The 16,172-nt window shown below is 38.2% G+C and overlaps 1 protein-coding gene across 1 annotated transcript in view; it reads right to left on the bottom strand.

Annotated features, from left to right (window-relative positions):
- Positions 1-16,172, bottom strand: part of pcdh15a (protocadherin-related 15a) — a 139,712-nt gene that overhangs the window by 113,498 nt on the left and 10,042 nt on the right. Inside the window, exon 2 of the mRNA XM_035663542.1 lies at positions 11,923-11,988. Within this exon, the coding sequence (XP_035519435.1) occupies positions 11,923-11,988 (66 nt within the window). The remainder of the gene's footprint in view (positions 1-11,922; positions 11,989-16,172) is intronic.

Here is a 16,172-nt window from a genome sequence, read left to right as displayed (position 1 = left end):
AATAATAATAGTAATATATAATAACAATAATAATAATAATAATAATAATAATAATATATATGTTCTATTGCATGCAAGCACTGTAGGTACAGGTGTATTTTTTTTGTTTTAATAATGGCTGCCTACATCAACTGCTGTTGAAAACAGATAAAAGATTAAATCATTTCACACATTTGCAAACAAATGTTAAAAATAGTTGCAATTTCATAACTTAATTTGAATCTCTTGACAAAAATTAGTATGTTGAAAATCAACTTTCATAAAATTCAAAATAAAACTTTCACTGTGGTACAGGTGTCACACAGTGATAAAATTAACACTAACGCGCTAACAAATGTGATAGATTATTATTTCATTTTGAGTCTCACCCACATGTCATATTTTTCAATGTAATAAAATTCTTTTTGAATATAAGTCAAAGAAGCAAATTGGTCCAGAAAAATAGTTTTGACAGTGCAACTTGCATAAATTCATAACAATGTAATGTGGTTTTGTTTTGTTGGTCAGACTACAGTCAGAACAGTGCAGGCAGCTCATATTACATAATTGTAGGACGGTGATATGTTGTCTACATAAGAATCAAGTGATGTCTTGGCTTTTCAAGAGAGAAACATGGCTGCTTTGTTGCTGGGCATTGTGTGGTGAAAGAATAGATGGATAACACAGACTTAATGGATAATGCCAAAAAGTACATTAAACCATCAACACTGTCTCTGAGGAGAGAGCATTAAAATAGATAACAAGGCTGTTGTTGCTTCATCTGCTGAAGAACAATAAAGCACAGGCTTTTTTTTTCACGTTATTACTCTTCCAAGTAGTCCACTGGATTCAGGGAAGCTGCTGTTTAATATATAAAAATATCCTTATGTAACCTCTAATTCCAAGATACATTCACTTTACAAAATATTAAATTGCAACCAAGGTATATATTACAACAGCACCCACATGTCCTTGTTAACACAATGACAATTCAATTCAATTCGACTTTATCGTCATTTAACACAATGTGGAGGCACATGCAGTATGTAAACAAAAGGGAGGGTTGCTGGTTCACCAAGACAGTTGCAAAGAAAAGATGAGTGGTGGAGGAGGGGTGGGGAAGCGTTGGTCTACTACAATGCGAGTATTGGATTGTATGGAGCATGGTATGTGATGCATGCACACATTGTTATCAGTAAATGACAAAGTTAAGCCTTGAGCTAGCACTTTGTATTGGGAGTTTTGTTGTGTGGAATAATCCATGTAGGCTCTGCTGTAAAAATGTGATGTTACAACACAAATTTACTCTTCACCTTTTACTTCATTTTCTACAATGTTGTCGTGTACCATTCCTAAAAACTCTGATGTTGACATGAGTCACACTTTATGACTTTTGGAAAGGATTTAATGCATTAGCATATGTCCTTGATAAGGTTATTGAAATCCCATACAGCATAGTGTAGAGATCAGTGGATTGTATATCATAGGTTTAACACATGGCAGGGTTCAGGGTTGCTTATAATGAGTATGCCAGGCAGTCCAAGACCTTCATCTACTCCATTAAAGCTCTTTAAACTGGTACAAACTTTGTTTTTATAAAAGAAAACTGTTGCCAGGATAAAAGCCTTTATTACCTTGAGTAACATGAAATGGTATGTGAGACTTAGCTCCGTTGAGACAGCCTGGATCTATGGCTCAAGTCCTATCAGTGTTTAAATACCTGATAGCTTTGCATCTGTCTACACTGCTATGGTGATTCATCTTTAATTACATGAACACATTTAAAGCACATAAGTAGCAGGGCACGTATTTTATAGCTCAGTTAAAAAGGGTACTCAAATGCTTTGAATAACATTCTGGTTGTTCTGAATGATCAGATTCTATGGGCTGTTTATAACCATTCAGGTGTACTATTTTACATCAAGCGTAAGGGCGATGTGAAACTGGAAAAGCCTTGAGCATATATTCTTTACCAGTATGCATCCTGCAGGAGGCCATATAACCCTGTGTGAAAATCACAATATTGTCTTAAAAAACAGATAAACCACCACTGCATGACACTAACTGAACCTGTGTCTGTAACAGGTTCAGTTAGTATCGGATTCTCACATAAATGATGTCTGTCCTTAGATCAAATTTCCAGAACCAAGCTTTTCATCTGTGATGTCATTCTGATTTACTGCCTGGAGCTGCTCCATTGATAATGAATGTGAGACCGACATAACATTGACTTGAAAAGATGTCCTGAGTACTAGATGGCAACTCTTTTGCCATAAGTTTTAACCAATTCTCTATGAAACTGTACATTGGAATGACATCAGGATGGGGTTCAACTAATCTTTCTTGGGTCTAGCCTTTGGAGCGAAGGAAGAAGGACATGGCATTTATTCTTTAACTGTAACAGCTAGATTTATTCCAGGCAAAGTTTTCTGATCACATTCAATGATGTTTATCCATATTTATAATCTATATATGTATTATATAAATATAATATAAATATTTATATACTTCTTTCTAAACAATATATCGTTCTTTAAGATGATGTCCTAAAAGAATCTGTTGGAATCATACAGTTGTCCCATGTAGACAAAAATAGTGGAAAAAAAAAAGTATGACACAACTCCAGTGTAGTACGCAATAACCACATTTAAAACTAAGAATGGGGTTTGCTCTTCAACATGACTAAATACTTTGTAGTTGCTCAACACTTCACTTCACTGCCTCTACTAACCTGACTGTGCTAGACTACACAGAACCATCTAGGAAGTCATAGTTGGAAACTGTCAGAAAAGGACAGGTACTTCAACCAATCAAACCACATAATGTAGTCAAACTCTTACAGAAGCCAGTCGAGAGGAGACAAAAAACATCTTTTCCATCAAGAAAAGCCTTCAGTGCAGTTCTTTGCTTTTTTTTAAATGAAGAATTACTCCTCAGTTCTGATATAACTGATCTATAGTTGTCTTGCCACCCCTTGACAATTATTATTTTTTTTTATAGAAAAGATGTAAACACAGCCTCTCAAGGGTATGGAACATAAAACACAATATTTGCAGCAAACATTCATGCATTGTTTCGTTTTATTTCAACTGAACAAAAATTATAATATGCCTATAAACTGCACTCACTGACAAGTAAAACACTGTCAACGTACTGCAATAAAATAAGTTCATAAATCCTCCAATTTCACTGTTGTCTCTGACAGAATATTTCATCCCATCCTGCCTCATTTGTCACTAAATAGGGGGAGTGTGTGATTACGGTCTATGCTGCTGAGAGATCAAGAAAGCTGGTTCAAGAGTAGCTCAGTCTTGGCATTTAGCTGTGTTGTAGACAGTAATTAACACCTTAACAACGTTCCAGCAGCAATTATACCATTTCTTATTGCTGTCACATACATTTTCTCAAGAACCTAATTTCCAAGTATAAACCTGTTAAACAATAAGACAAAGAGCGAACAGCCAAGCCAGCAGCTCTGTGATACTGTTCTTATAGGCACAGTGGTGCTTTGAGCTAAATTCTAACATCAATGACAGTGCCAACATGCAGATGTTTAGGGTGTGTAGTGTCTACCATGATCACCATTGCATTTTGCTAACACGGCAACATTTGCTAATTATTAAAAAAGCTGAGGTGGATTGGACCTCATGATAGCACCATAGGATAAGTTAATAAATGTCTATACTACATTCAGTCCAGTGGCTGTTCAGACATTTCACTCAAAACCATACATCATATGATCATATCACCTCATGGTAGCAATAGAGGAACAGTCAGAGGGTCACCAAAGTCATTAAAATTCATTATCTGGGAACCACAAATGTCTGTACAAGATGATAAAGTAGCAGTGGTAGTAGATGATTAAGTATTTCACTGAATAGGTAAAAACTTTGACCTGTGGCACTAGATGAAAAGTCAGGTGATCACCATTCTGGACTACCTGTACAAAGTGTATGGTTGTTAAGATATTTCAGTTTAGTTTAGACCAGCCAATTGACATTGCCAACCCTAGAGCCAAAATATTTCAACAGCAGGTCTCAGCTGTCAGCAAAGTCTTACAGCCATTACACATGAATTTTTAAGGTCAAGAAGGCAGTCGAGATTTGGATGTTGCGTTGTGGGAAAGGAACAACTGATAAATGTAGGTGACTATAGCTCAGGAGGTAAGAGTGGATTGTTGGGTAAATGCAGGCTTAATGAGTCAAACCTTGAACAACTCAACAAACCTTAAATTGCTCCCAGTGTTTAAGTGTGAATGGGTGAATCAGAAGCAAATTTTAAAGCATTTTGTCCTAGAAAGGTTGAAAAGTCCATTTACCACCACTATTTTACAACCATGACTGTTAAAATAGCACAGAAAATGAAAGTGGGAGTGTGGTCCTCGTTTTCATTAGATGGTTCAATTTCAACAGCAACATTTCTATTGTTGAACAGCACATATTGTATTCTGCTTGCAAATTTGTATTGCTTGAAAATGAGATCCAAAAATGAAATATGAATGACCAATCATTTTAATGTCTGTTCAGCCTAATGTGAGGATTAAACTAATCCACAATCTCATTACAATATGCTGGAAATTAATTGGTGAATGTTCCATATCTTATTAACAGAGGAATGCAAATTCCCGGCTGACACAACACACAAACACAAATAAACACAACACAGACAGCCTCTAAATAAGCCTTCAGAGCAGGTTTCATCAAGGTTACTAAAGAAAACACTTGCAAGCACACACACAAATATATAGACAGCATATGTGTTCCCCTATAGTGGAAAATTACCTTCCTTTAATTTTCTGGAAAAACATAAATCCACCTATCCAACATGTTGTGGTATAATGTAGAATATACAACCAATATTTCATAACAAGGGGCCCTCACAGAGAAAAAACCATGGTCCTGTCTGTTGACAATGACCTGCGTACGACTACAAAGACTCAAGGAGGTTTTGATTAACCTCGGTTTCATTGCAGTGTTAACAGTTATGAGCTAGAAAATGCCAGCATCATTAAAATTGCCCCAAGCATCATTATAATGCCCACAAACTTGGCATCATTGTTTCAGTGGAACCGTTCCGAGATCTCTCTACTGATGATGCCATCAAAACAGTGTTCTGGTCTGGTCCGCAGCTTTGTGTGAGGAAAACTCTTTGAATGTCAAGTGAAATACAATATAAAAGATTTTCTCATTTATTACATAATCTGTAAACAATTTCCACTTTTGTTTTTTGTATTTGTGGAAGAGATTTTATTGTGGTGTTCATACAGAGGCCAACAAGTTACTTTTTACATATTGCAGTGATCTCCCCACTCGCCTGTGCCACAGTACAGTGTGGAAAACTAGCAACTATCATTCTGCTCTATAGTCTCTTCACGTACATAGGGGGAAATGCTGCAGTGGAAGAACACTGGGATTCCCTTAGAGAGATGTGAATAAAAAAACACATAGTCTATGATGATACTATTAATCTAAGTTGACAATCACACCATATTCTGGGGAAAACCAGCTGAATAATGCAGTGAGGGTTGCATGCTCATGCCAGGACCAGCACTCACAAAAAAGCATTTATTTCAAACCTCTTAAAAAAAAAAAAATCTGGTGAGAGAAAACAGCATTGTTTGGGTTATTTTCATATTCTCACTTTCATGTTATTTTCTCATCATTTCTCAGATCATGCATAAAGACATTAAATTGGATTAAGCAATTTGACTCAGTGATTATTTGCATCTCAGAGACTGAGCCTTTTACATTGATATTTAAAACCTCAGAGAATACAAGTATGTTCATGCAAATAATGGCACAGTGCAGCATAACACATGAAAGGCCTGTTTTATAGCATAATGACGATAAGCACAAAGTGATTTACAACAGGAATGGAAGTAATTATGCTGACCGTTTATCTTCACAATATTCTGTAATTGCTGTTTTTATTTGCACACTAAAATATGTTCTCCACTTCTAAAGAAAAGCATTGACACAACTAGTAGCCTAATTAGGGGCAAGCAGACTGTGGGGTACATCCTGTTGCAAGCCATTTTAAATTTAATAAACAAAGACCTTTAGACAGAGTTTACCATAAATTATGTTAAGTAAAAATAAAAAATTGGCTTGTTAGGTGTACAAACCATACACAAATATAGATGTTGTATTGAGGTTGTTACAGTGTAACTCGCTTCCTTCCCTACTCTCCTGTTTTGCTCTCTAATCCACAAGGAGCAGGTGTTGCGCACTAATCCCGCCTTTCAGCCAGGCTCTAATTATATATTGATGACATAGCAATCATCAGAACTGGGTGTGATCATAGTATGGAACAGAGACCAGTGCGTGTGTGCGTGTGTTAAAAAGACAGAATAAGGAATAGAGTGAACATGTTCAAACCTAATTATAGATATAATTATAAAAAAGTTAACTGTGCATAAATAGAAACAAGCACAAAACACACACACTTTGTTTCCTCTCCTGTTAAATTGCAATTATTAGGCAGAACAAGAATGTCCAAAGCTGACCTGAATTAAATTCAACCTTGTGAGAATATCAATATGGTTTGAAGCTATTTAAAATGAACAATTTCGCTCACCAAACCAAATGCACTGGATCAGATATTGGACATAAGAAATTGTGATGGTTTGGAAAAGACCATCCCTCAACACCAAGCTGTGAGAGAAAAGGGTTAGAGATAAGTGCTAGGGTTAGGGTCAGGACAGAGTTAGTGGGGCTTACTATTTCTACTTTGTTAAGTCCGTTCCTGTCATGTATCCGGATGACTAATGCTAGCTAACCTATCTGCAGTTATCAGGCTAATGACAACAAACAACAAGCAAGGGAAGATTATTTAGTGAGCTGACTTTCACTTTCTACCTTTTCTGCTTTGAAACTCATTACTTGGTACCCATGTTTCTGAAGTATGCCATAGTAGTAATATAGTAAAGTGCATATATCCAAGGAGTAGTCTTTGTGCTTTCGGGCCAACTAAATGTGTAGGCAGTAAAAAGCAATAAAAGTCTGCATAAAAATTGACTTAGGAAATGATGCACCACAACCGCAATCATCTCATTGGTACAAAAAAACAGAATGAATGTCCTTGGGCTGCTGCAAGTAAGAGTGAGTGAGCGAGTATTTGTTCCTAAATGTATTCACGGTGAATAGACTGTTTATATAGCAGAGGTTTTATTTGTTTTCATATGTAAGTGATGAAATGTAATTTTCTTAATTCAGGTTTTTGCCTTGTCTTCACACCTTGCAATTTTATTTCCTGGGCAAGTCAAAGGCAGCTATGTGGCTAACAATTAGGTAATTCCATTCACTTGTGGCAAATGATGGATAAATATGCCTTGTGCTTCTCTTCAGCCAGGGGTCAATCTCATAGCACTTGGCAAAAAGGTTACAAATTATGCCCTTGCTATTTGTACAGGGCTACCCTGAAAGCCCTATACATCAATTTGCTCCCCCGCTGACAACTACTATTGTTTCAAACCAGAGGAATTCAGGACTATAGGTGTTTGAGGATTCATCATAGTAAGGCATAGTGCTACAGTGCTTGTGGGTGTCTAACTGGAGTGTTAGCTCACTGTAAAGCTAACCTTGGAGGAAATGTTCCTGTCTTCCAGGTGCAACTCGTGGAAAATTACAGACTTCTCAGGTAGGTCTGAGGTAGTTCAGTTTTAATTACGGAAACTGACCCTAAATTTGAACTACACATTTAATTTCCAGCCAGTGCATTTATTCTTGAGATGTACCTAATGACTTTATATTCTGATTTAATATTCACTGTCCGAAAGAAGCATTAAAAATTCAAATGTATTATTCACTTTCCATATTTCAAGGGTTAGATGTATCTACAGGTACATAAAATGAATCATGCATCATATAGTACATGATCAGACTACATTAAGCTCCCACATTTGGCTAGATGTTGTGTCTAGAAAAAAAGAAAAAAGAAGAAAGAAGAAGCAGACGTTAAGAAAGGGAGATGCTTTCATTTTAATGTAAAGGAGTGAAGCAACAGAGAGTATGATCGAACTAATGACAAGCTCGGTGGAGAGAAACAGTGTGAGGGATTGAATTAACTTTAAGGAGAGAAGCTAATAAGTCCGTGGCGACTGAGAAAAACACTCACGTAGGCTGGCTCATCTCATTAATTGTTTAAACCTGCTAACACATTTAACACTTTCTAGAGCTGCCTCCAAGCCCTTTGAGTCCTGGAGGCAAACCAATAGACACACAGGACCTGGTATTGTCCTCAGGAGGAAAGCCTGCACCACTCAATGAGAGCTAGTCATTGTGGATGATATGAGAGACCTTTAAACAGACCACATGGTATTTAGCATCTGCACTCTATTTTTTCTCTTTTTGCCATCATTTCAGCTCTGTAAAATCTTTTAATGCTGTGTTAAGGCTGCTCTGTGGCCAGTTGTCTTGGGTCTAAAAACAGAAGCACAGAGTCTAAACACAACACACAAATAAGACGATGAAAGCAAGAAGTTGACAATAGACCAGAGAAAGCAGCTGAAACACTGCAGAAGTTTTAAGCGGCTCACTTTGTTTGTCTTCACACAGACTCTGGCGCGGTTGTCATTTCATTTTTCCAGCAGAAGAGCTTTGTGTAGTTGACTTTGGTGCATGTTCAGAGATGAGCGTGAAGAGGCAGAGGCGAGACAAGGATATTTTTTCCTTCTCAAAAGAGTCTACTTTCCATCACATGAATGATTGGTCTGAGTACTTGTAACAATGAAAGGCCATTAAGTGATAGAGTTAGAAGTGCTTTGTGTTGGAGTGTTGCACTCGCATAACATTTACATCACTATCTTATTCAAATAAAGAGTTTATTTCTTATTTAACAATGAAAATATGAAGCCTATGCAAATTTAAATGAAACTGGACTTAAATTACCATCGAATAATCTTTATGTGGAAAAAGGCATGTAAGCTGATAGTGTGCTTAACTCAGCGCCGCGCTATTCAATAGGTCATAATATTAACAGCTTGCTTGCCATGCTGACATGAAGTTTTTATTATCTTTCTTTTGCACTTCTTTTATATATTCAGGCTGATCTGAGGAGAACAAATTGGCCCATGGCAAAGTGTTACTGTGCTGAAGAGGGGATGCAATAACCAAAGGAACCCCTCCAAGCTTGCAGCACTGGTGAACAGGTTTACCCATCAAACCACTTGCTTTGAACATTCAGTGTATCTAGGGGGTAATGGTAAAAGGTCAAGCATGTATTTTAGTGATACAGTTACTTGCATCATCAGCCTATGGAGGATTTTTACTTTGATTGCCTCATTCAAGTGGGTGTCAGCCATCCTCAACATGCAAAGATTTATCAGCATTTAAAGTGAATCTACCTTGGCAGATAAACCACATAAAAGAATGAACACTGACATATTTTAAATAAAGCCCTTCAGCAACACTTGTTTCTGATTTCCTATAAGCTGTTGCTCAATATGCAGAGGGCTGAGAGGATCCTCACACGCTTCAGGCAACAGTTGATACAAATCATGAATTTGCAGAGACAAGATGAAAGCTAGGAGACGGCATCCTCATTTATGGACACTGATTTCCCACTGCTGTTGTAGGAAGCTTTCTGTCAATGAGAAAATACACCCTCTCTCTCTCTTTCCTCTCTCTTTATATCCAGCTGCCCCTACCCTATGTGATAGAAATCTCTTCAATCTGATTAACTGTTTTTGATTTAGCTCATAGGCAGAACAAGCAAAGCCTATAGCCTATAGAAAACAAGCTTTGTCTTCCCATTAGAGATCTACTCTGCAAGTGAGTGAGACTTTATGTGCTGTGTCTGGCACCTGTCAGTGGGTCTGCAGAAGCAGCAGCTTGGATAAATTAAACATGTTACGCTTCATTTGAGCAACCGGGTTGCTATCCCCTCGTGACTTTCAGCATCTCTAAAGTGAAAACCTCCAAGAATAAAACACAGCAAGCTTAAACTGAAAAAAGCTAGAACCAAGAAAACTGGCTTATTTCACAATGTCTATGCCAAGGTCCATCCATCCATCCATCCATTATTACCCACTTATCTGGGTCGCAGTGGCAAGGTCTACTTTCTTTCTTCTTGACTGAGTCAAATATGATTCCAGTTTAGATAATCAATAAATGAACTGTTGATAAAATACAGTGCTTTGACAAATGCAAATGTTATCATGTTTCTGAGCAACACACCTTTTCCACAAGGAACTCTACATTTTCTTGGCTCTTATGACTGGTGTTAAATTTGTTCTTCTGAGGAGCCAAGGGAAACAGGATTACACATTTATTTGTTTGTCTATCTTTTCTGACCTACACCAAACAAAGCCAGACAGACGGGTGATTAAGTTGTTTGCTTTCCCATTCACTGACATGAATGAATATAGAAGCAACTGCTCAAAAAAGATAGAATCTTATTATGTGCCATTTGTATGGTTTCTGTGTGACAGAAGAGAAGAGATGAAACACATTTAGAAGGATAATTGCTTTGGTCAATAACGGCGGGTTGCCTGTTTTACATTCCATTATGGGGAGGACGGGCTCTAGGCCGTTTCATCAAGGAGAGATAAATAAAAGGACGGTGGAGCCAGAAGAGACCCATATCCCAGGTAAATGAGTGCTTTATGAGGGAGATTAGTGCAAATCCCTCACACACAGAGCATTGGTACATGTGGGGCGAGGGAGGCTTTCGGATGCAGGCTTGGCTACCTCCATCTCACACATTCCCCCGGCAATCGATCAAAGCCCCAAATCACAGCTGCACACACAGAGAGGAAGGAGTAGGTGAGACAGTATGACAGCCTGGATTGGAGGCTATTGCATTGACAAATGGCACCTTCATCTGACACAGAGCCACCGGATCAAGCTCTTTGGATACAAATATGCACATAAGGTGCATGCATATGTACACACACACACACACACACACACACAAACATATTTTTTCTAAGACACACAATCACCCACATCGCAGTGCCCAGAGCACATATAGCAGAGAAGTGAAGCATCTGTGCAACACTATTCTGATTGTATAAACAAGCTCTGGATTCTATCTTCAGTGAGAGCTACTCATTAAACTCTATTAACCTGCAGTACTAATATCTGCAGGGAAAACCAAGTGAGACAAACACACACCTGCTCCATTTAGGGGAATGCATTTCTCATTCCCTCAATGAACATATAGCTCCACCCCAAGCAGCAGTCAGCACTCATTATTACATACACACATATTCGTACAAACACTACACAGTAATCAACAAAACACAGATGGCAAATTCTCCAAACTCATAGCAAAGAGCCATGAGAAAAAAAAGGGATTCTAAAGAGAGCTGAGAAGTGGGTGCAGGTGCTGGAGAGGCCAGAAGAAGATGAAAAAGGATGAGAAAAAGAGGAGCAGAACAGTTTCACCTGACCCGCTTGAGTGCTGCGTGTCTGCTCTATGCATCAGTGATTCATGTACTACTGTAACACAGGTATACCACAGTAAAGACAACCTGTGTAGGGAGCAGACTACTCATTAATGGAGCCCCATGTCACGTCTGTATGCCAAACACCATCTGTATTCATTCACTAAGACACACACATATACACGCACACCTCCGAGTTACCCTGGGAGAGTAGAACAAATAAACACCAAGAAAAACTGGAAGTTATTTATCTTTAAAAATACAATCAAAATGACAATCCAGTATGTCTGACAAAACATCTCCTATATTCAACCTGCCCCAAGAGCCATCAGCTGAGTGACTGTACTCGATTACACTACTCTACAACACAACAATCCCAACAGGGAAAGTATTAATATGTATTGCATTACCAAAGCAACATTCACTGTAGTACAGAAATAATCCCAACAGTGTAATCCACGCCACTTGAGTGCAGAAGCATTTACCATAGTGGAATACAGAATGAAGTGGAGCAAAAATAAGTGAGGCGCGTAGGTGGGCAGCTGTTTGGTACATACCATTGGGACTCTCCTCATCAATGGTCACTATGGTTGCAGGGGGCCCTGGTCTGGACAGCTTACACTCTGTATATGCAAAAAAGCAAAATCTAATTAACATAAAAGAAGCTCAATTCATGGATGCTATATTTACTATAAATCATTTACTTTGCAATCCCTTTAGTATATTGTGCTTCATGGCAGCATTTACATGGCATTACACTTTAGATAAAGCATATCCTCAGCTTATTGTTATTAAATAAACCTTTTCCCAACCGTTTCCAAACCTTTTTGGCTTGTGACTACAAAAAACAATTCTACTTGGGGACCCTTGTCACATTTCAGATGTTTATAAGGTTTTAGCAGTTCCACCAAAGAGACTTTTACCCTTTAAACTTTTTAGATAGTTTTCTTCAAATGATTGTTTGAGGCTCAAAAAGGTAAAATTCTCCAATGTTTCACTAAAAAAGCAAAAATACAGAAAGGTCTTGTTTTTTGTCTTTTCTCACTTCCCCATTAATCTTTTCTCTACTCCAGGTTTATTTTATGACCCACAATTGGGATCCACTTGACCAAAGAAAGAACTTTATGGTATATAGGTATATAGGTAAGTATTCAAAAATGGCTTACAGTGCTTACAGTACTGATGCCTCGGTATTAAAAATTTTATATGATAATATAATAATGTTATAATAATTAGTCACAAGGATTTAAGCACATTTTGCTTCCAATACTTCTCCAACTTTTACTTAAATAGAATTTTGAATAAAGGACTGACACAGTATTGTCTGAATATAGCCGACAGCAATGATAGAACAACACTGCAAAAATCTTGACATTGTAAATATTTCATTGGTCTGAGGAAATAAACCTCAAAATATTGTTACACTGTGTCTTTCTGTCATGCCATAAGCTGTCACATTGACACATCTTTTTTATAGCAGGTGACATCAATGGCTGCTACCACAAAAAACATCAACAGGAATGGACTGTACGACACTGACACCAGACAAACAGGGTGGTCAAAGCATGTGGCAACATCATAAGCAGAAAGCACTGACGAGAGTGGCTTCACAGATGGAGGTCACAGCAGCTAGATGGTACAAGCACATGGGACACAGGTAATGGCAGCTTGACAGACAGTACCAGATGGGGCAGCAGGAGAGGTGGAGAGGAGGAGACAGGAGGAAAGGAGGTGTCTAGTGTAGAGGAATAGGCGCTGCAAGGCAACACGCTCTGAAGCTGATGTGAGGGAAGTTTAAGATTAAATGTCTTTCAACAGGGAAGACAGAGAGGGAGAGAGCGAGCAGGTGAAAGCGAACATAGGAATGTAATAAAACAAAAGGAAAAGAGACAACAGATGTTTGCCCTCTTACCCTCATACTGCCAGTCTGAAGGGGTCAAGGGTTAGTGGAGCCAGAGGGAAGCAGAGCAGAAGCATGGAAGAAAAGAAAAGCATGAAACAGTTGGTTGAGGAACAGCTCTGATGTTAGGAGAGGAGAAAAATAGATCATTATAAAAAAGAACAGATATTAGAAAATAGGGGAAAAGAGAGGCAGTTTCAGGTAGGATATACAGAAGAAGCCTCCACTAGAGAAATGGTGTATGTTAGTAAACCACACAGTTTTTACAAATATGGCCAGCGGATCTCTTCTTGCTGCCAATAGCTGCCGGCTGACATTATTCCACAAGAGAGGTAGTAGGGTGCATTACAAATATGAATCAATTTAAAAACGAAAACAAATTCTCTCGCTAAATTAAGTGGTACCATGTGCTGTGGAAAAGGAAAAACAGCATGAAAGAGCACTGCCACCCATATACATATGTTATTCAGCATCTCCTCCTATTTCTCTTTCTTAGCTTTGCCTCCATCTTGTCAGATATTGAATCTCAAGCAGCTTGCCGTCAGGTAGTATCCGCTTACATGTAATCAGAGATGAGCAGAAAAAAAAGACACATGGTCAGTGACACCACATCAATAGTCAGTGCTATAAGGTTTCACACCCGCCTTCTGTTGCCTGACTTCAGTTGTGCAACTGTGCACCTGTAGCCAGGTGCAAAACAGTAGATAGTTTTCTTATTAAATATGCATGCCCCTGAGCCTCCACTAATGTGGTGGTTTGAAAGTGCATATTAATCAGAGATAAAAACCTTAGGATGTAATGCCACAGCATTTTTAATTATGGCTGTTTCCAAAGTGCACATACACACAATAATTAGCAATTAAATACCAATGAAAACCTGAGGCTACAGTACGGAATATTTAATGCAAATCATTGATTTCTTAATCATTTTCATCTCCTTCTTTCTTCTGATTTAAGTTGTCATTCATATAGAGTTCATGTAGAGCATCTCATCTTGCTCCATATGAGGCTGTCTGTGTGAACATTGTCTTATTATGAGACAAGACAACAATAAATCGGGAAGCATAATCTAAAAATCCTTGAGGAATAATCAACACATACTCATCTTGCACTGTTAATTTCTATGGTGTACTCCCTGTTCATTTTAAGAGTTCTATGATTTTATACCAATTAGAAAACCTGTACCCTTCTGCTGAAGAAATAGCAGGATGAGGGTTTCCTTTAATAGCGACAAAATGAACAGAGCAAGTGGGTCACACCTCGCAATCGGAGACATAAACAACAAGCAAAATCAAAATAAGTATGCAAATCTGCTCTGAGAGAATATACTCTGTGTAAAGTAGAAAGAGTGTGCACATGCTTGCGTGTGCGCGGAATAAAAGTTACTTGGGCTTATTTTTGAGAAGCTTTTTAGGGGATCACAGACAGTCTGTTTTGTTAGTTTTGCATATGTGTTCAGGCACAAATGTGTGTGTGTAGGTGTACATGCGCATGCGTGCGTGTGTGTGTGTGTGTGTGTAGCTTTAAGTGGTAGTTGTGGCAGTAGGAGAGAAAGATTGCGAAGAGTCTGCTTTGAAGACAAAAGGCAGAACCATGAAGAGGTTAAGAATTATGCCTCCATTTGCAGCGCTAACGGCCCTATATTGAGCACAAACATATGTTGCACTGAGGAAGTGAGGCACACACATGCATGTGAATACAAAGTCTGCTCAGTCATGTACATTACAAAATGGAAATCATCCCAGCCTCTTGACATTCTACATCAAGCTTTAGTCCCATTAAAAAGTATTCTAGAACAATAATCCCTTCTTCACCACTCAAGATAATAATGCAGCATGAAACCTGCAGACCCTTACACATATGTACAGTAAACATACACGATTGGAAGTACTTATAGATTAATCCATCCATCTGGAAAAAAAAGCTTCATCCTTGATTTAGGAAGAAAAATGGTAGGAGAACCAGAGATAATTTGGTGTGTTAAACTGCAAGAGCCAAGCTTTTAATATTATGGGAATATGGAGAATGTGCAACAGGTTCATATGCGCCTTTATCTCCTGTTCTTATAAACAAAATTTAGCTGGTTATAGTTTATGTTTAAAGGGTTAGGGTTAGCTATCTGAACACCCTGGTTATAGTTTCTTTTTTCTTTTTTATTTTTTTTTAAAATGGATGGACCTTGAACACATCTATGCCGAAATATTCAGTTATAGTCATAGGGCCACCTACTGGCAACACAAACTCATATGTTTCATACTTTCATGTACTACGCATAGCAGGTTGATCAGAAGACTCTTAAGACATTGATGATGATATGTTATGAATCTTGTGACTATTTGCTAAACGCTAAAAGGTAAATGTTGATGTTAACTTTAACAATTGGCAGTTTTGGTGATCTAAACATCCCCCCAAACTCATGAAACTCGTTATACATGTCACAAGTGACATATTTTCACATCTGATATTGGTCTTGTTCATGGGTGTGGCAAAATGGCTCCATAGCAACCCCTAGAAGATGCCAACAAGGCTGCCACAGCGGCATGTTTCAACTAGATACATGAAAATTGTTAGGCACATGTTTCATGTCCAGACCAACAAAAAAAGCCTCTTGGACCTGTGTGCTAACTCAGTACAATCATTTTTCATTTTGTGGTAATTGGCAATTTGCACATGTTGTATTTTAACTCCTCCTAGATAATTGATTGGATCAAACAAATTTAGTCAGTGCAATCTAAAGACCATTACAATTAAAAGTTGTGTGTGTGGCACCCAGTTAGCTCAGTTGGTAGAGTTGGCATCCCATGTACCGAGGCTGAGTCCTTGCTGCAGCGGCCCAGGGTTTGAATCCGACCTGCGGCCCTTTGCTGCGTGTCATCCCCTCTCTCTGCCCCCCTTTCCTGTCTGTCG

Source organism: Morone saxatilis, unplaced genomic scaffold (genome assembly GCF_004916995.1).
Source record: "Morone saxatilis isolate NCDOM2014 unplaced genomic scaffold, NCSU_SB_2.0 Contig19, whole genome shotgun sequence".
NCBI classification, from domain to species: Eukaryota; Metazoa; Chordata; class Actinopteri; family Moronidae; genus Morone; species Morone saxatilis.
This window is presented reverse-complemented; position numbering and strand designations above follow the sequence as displayed.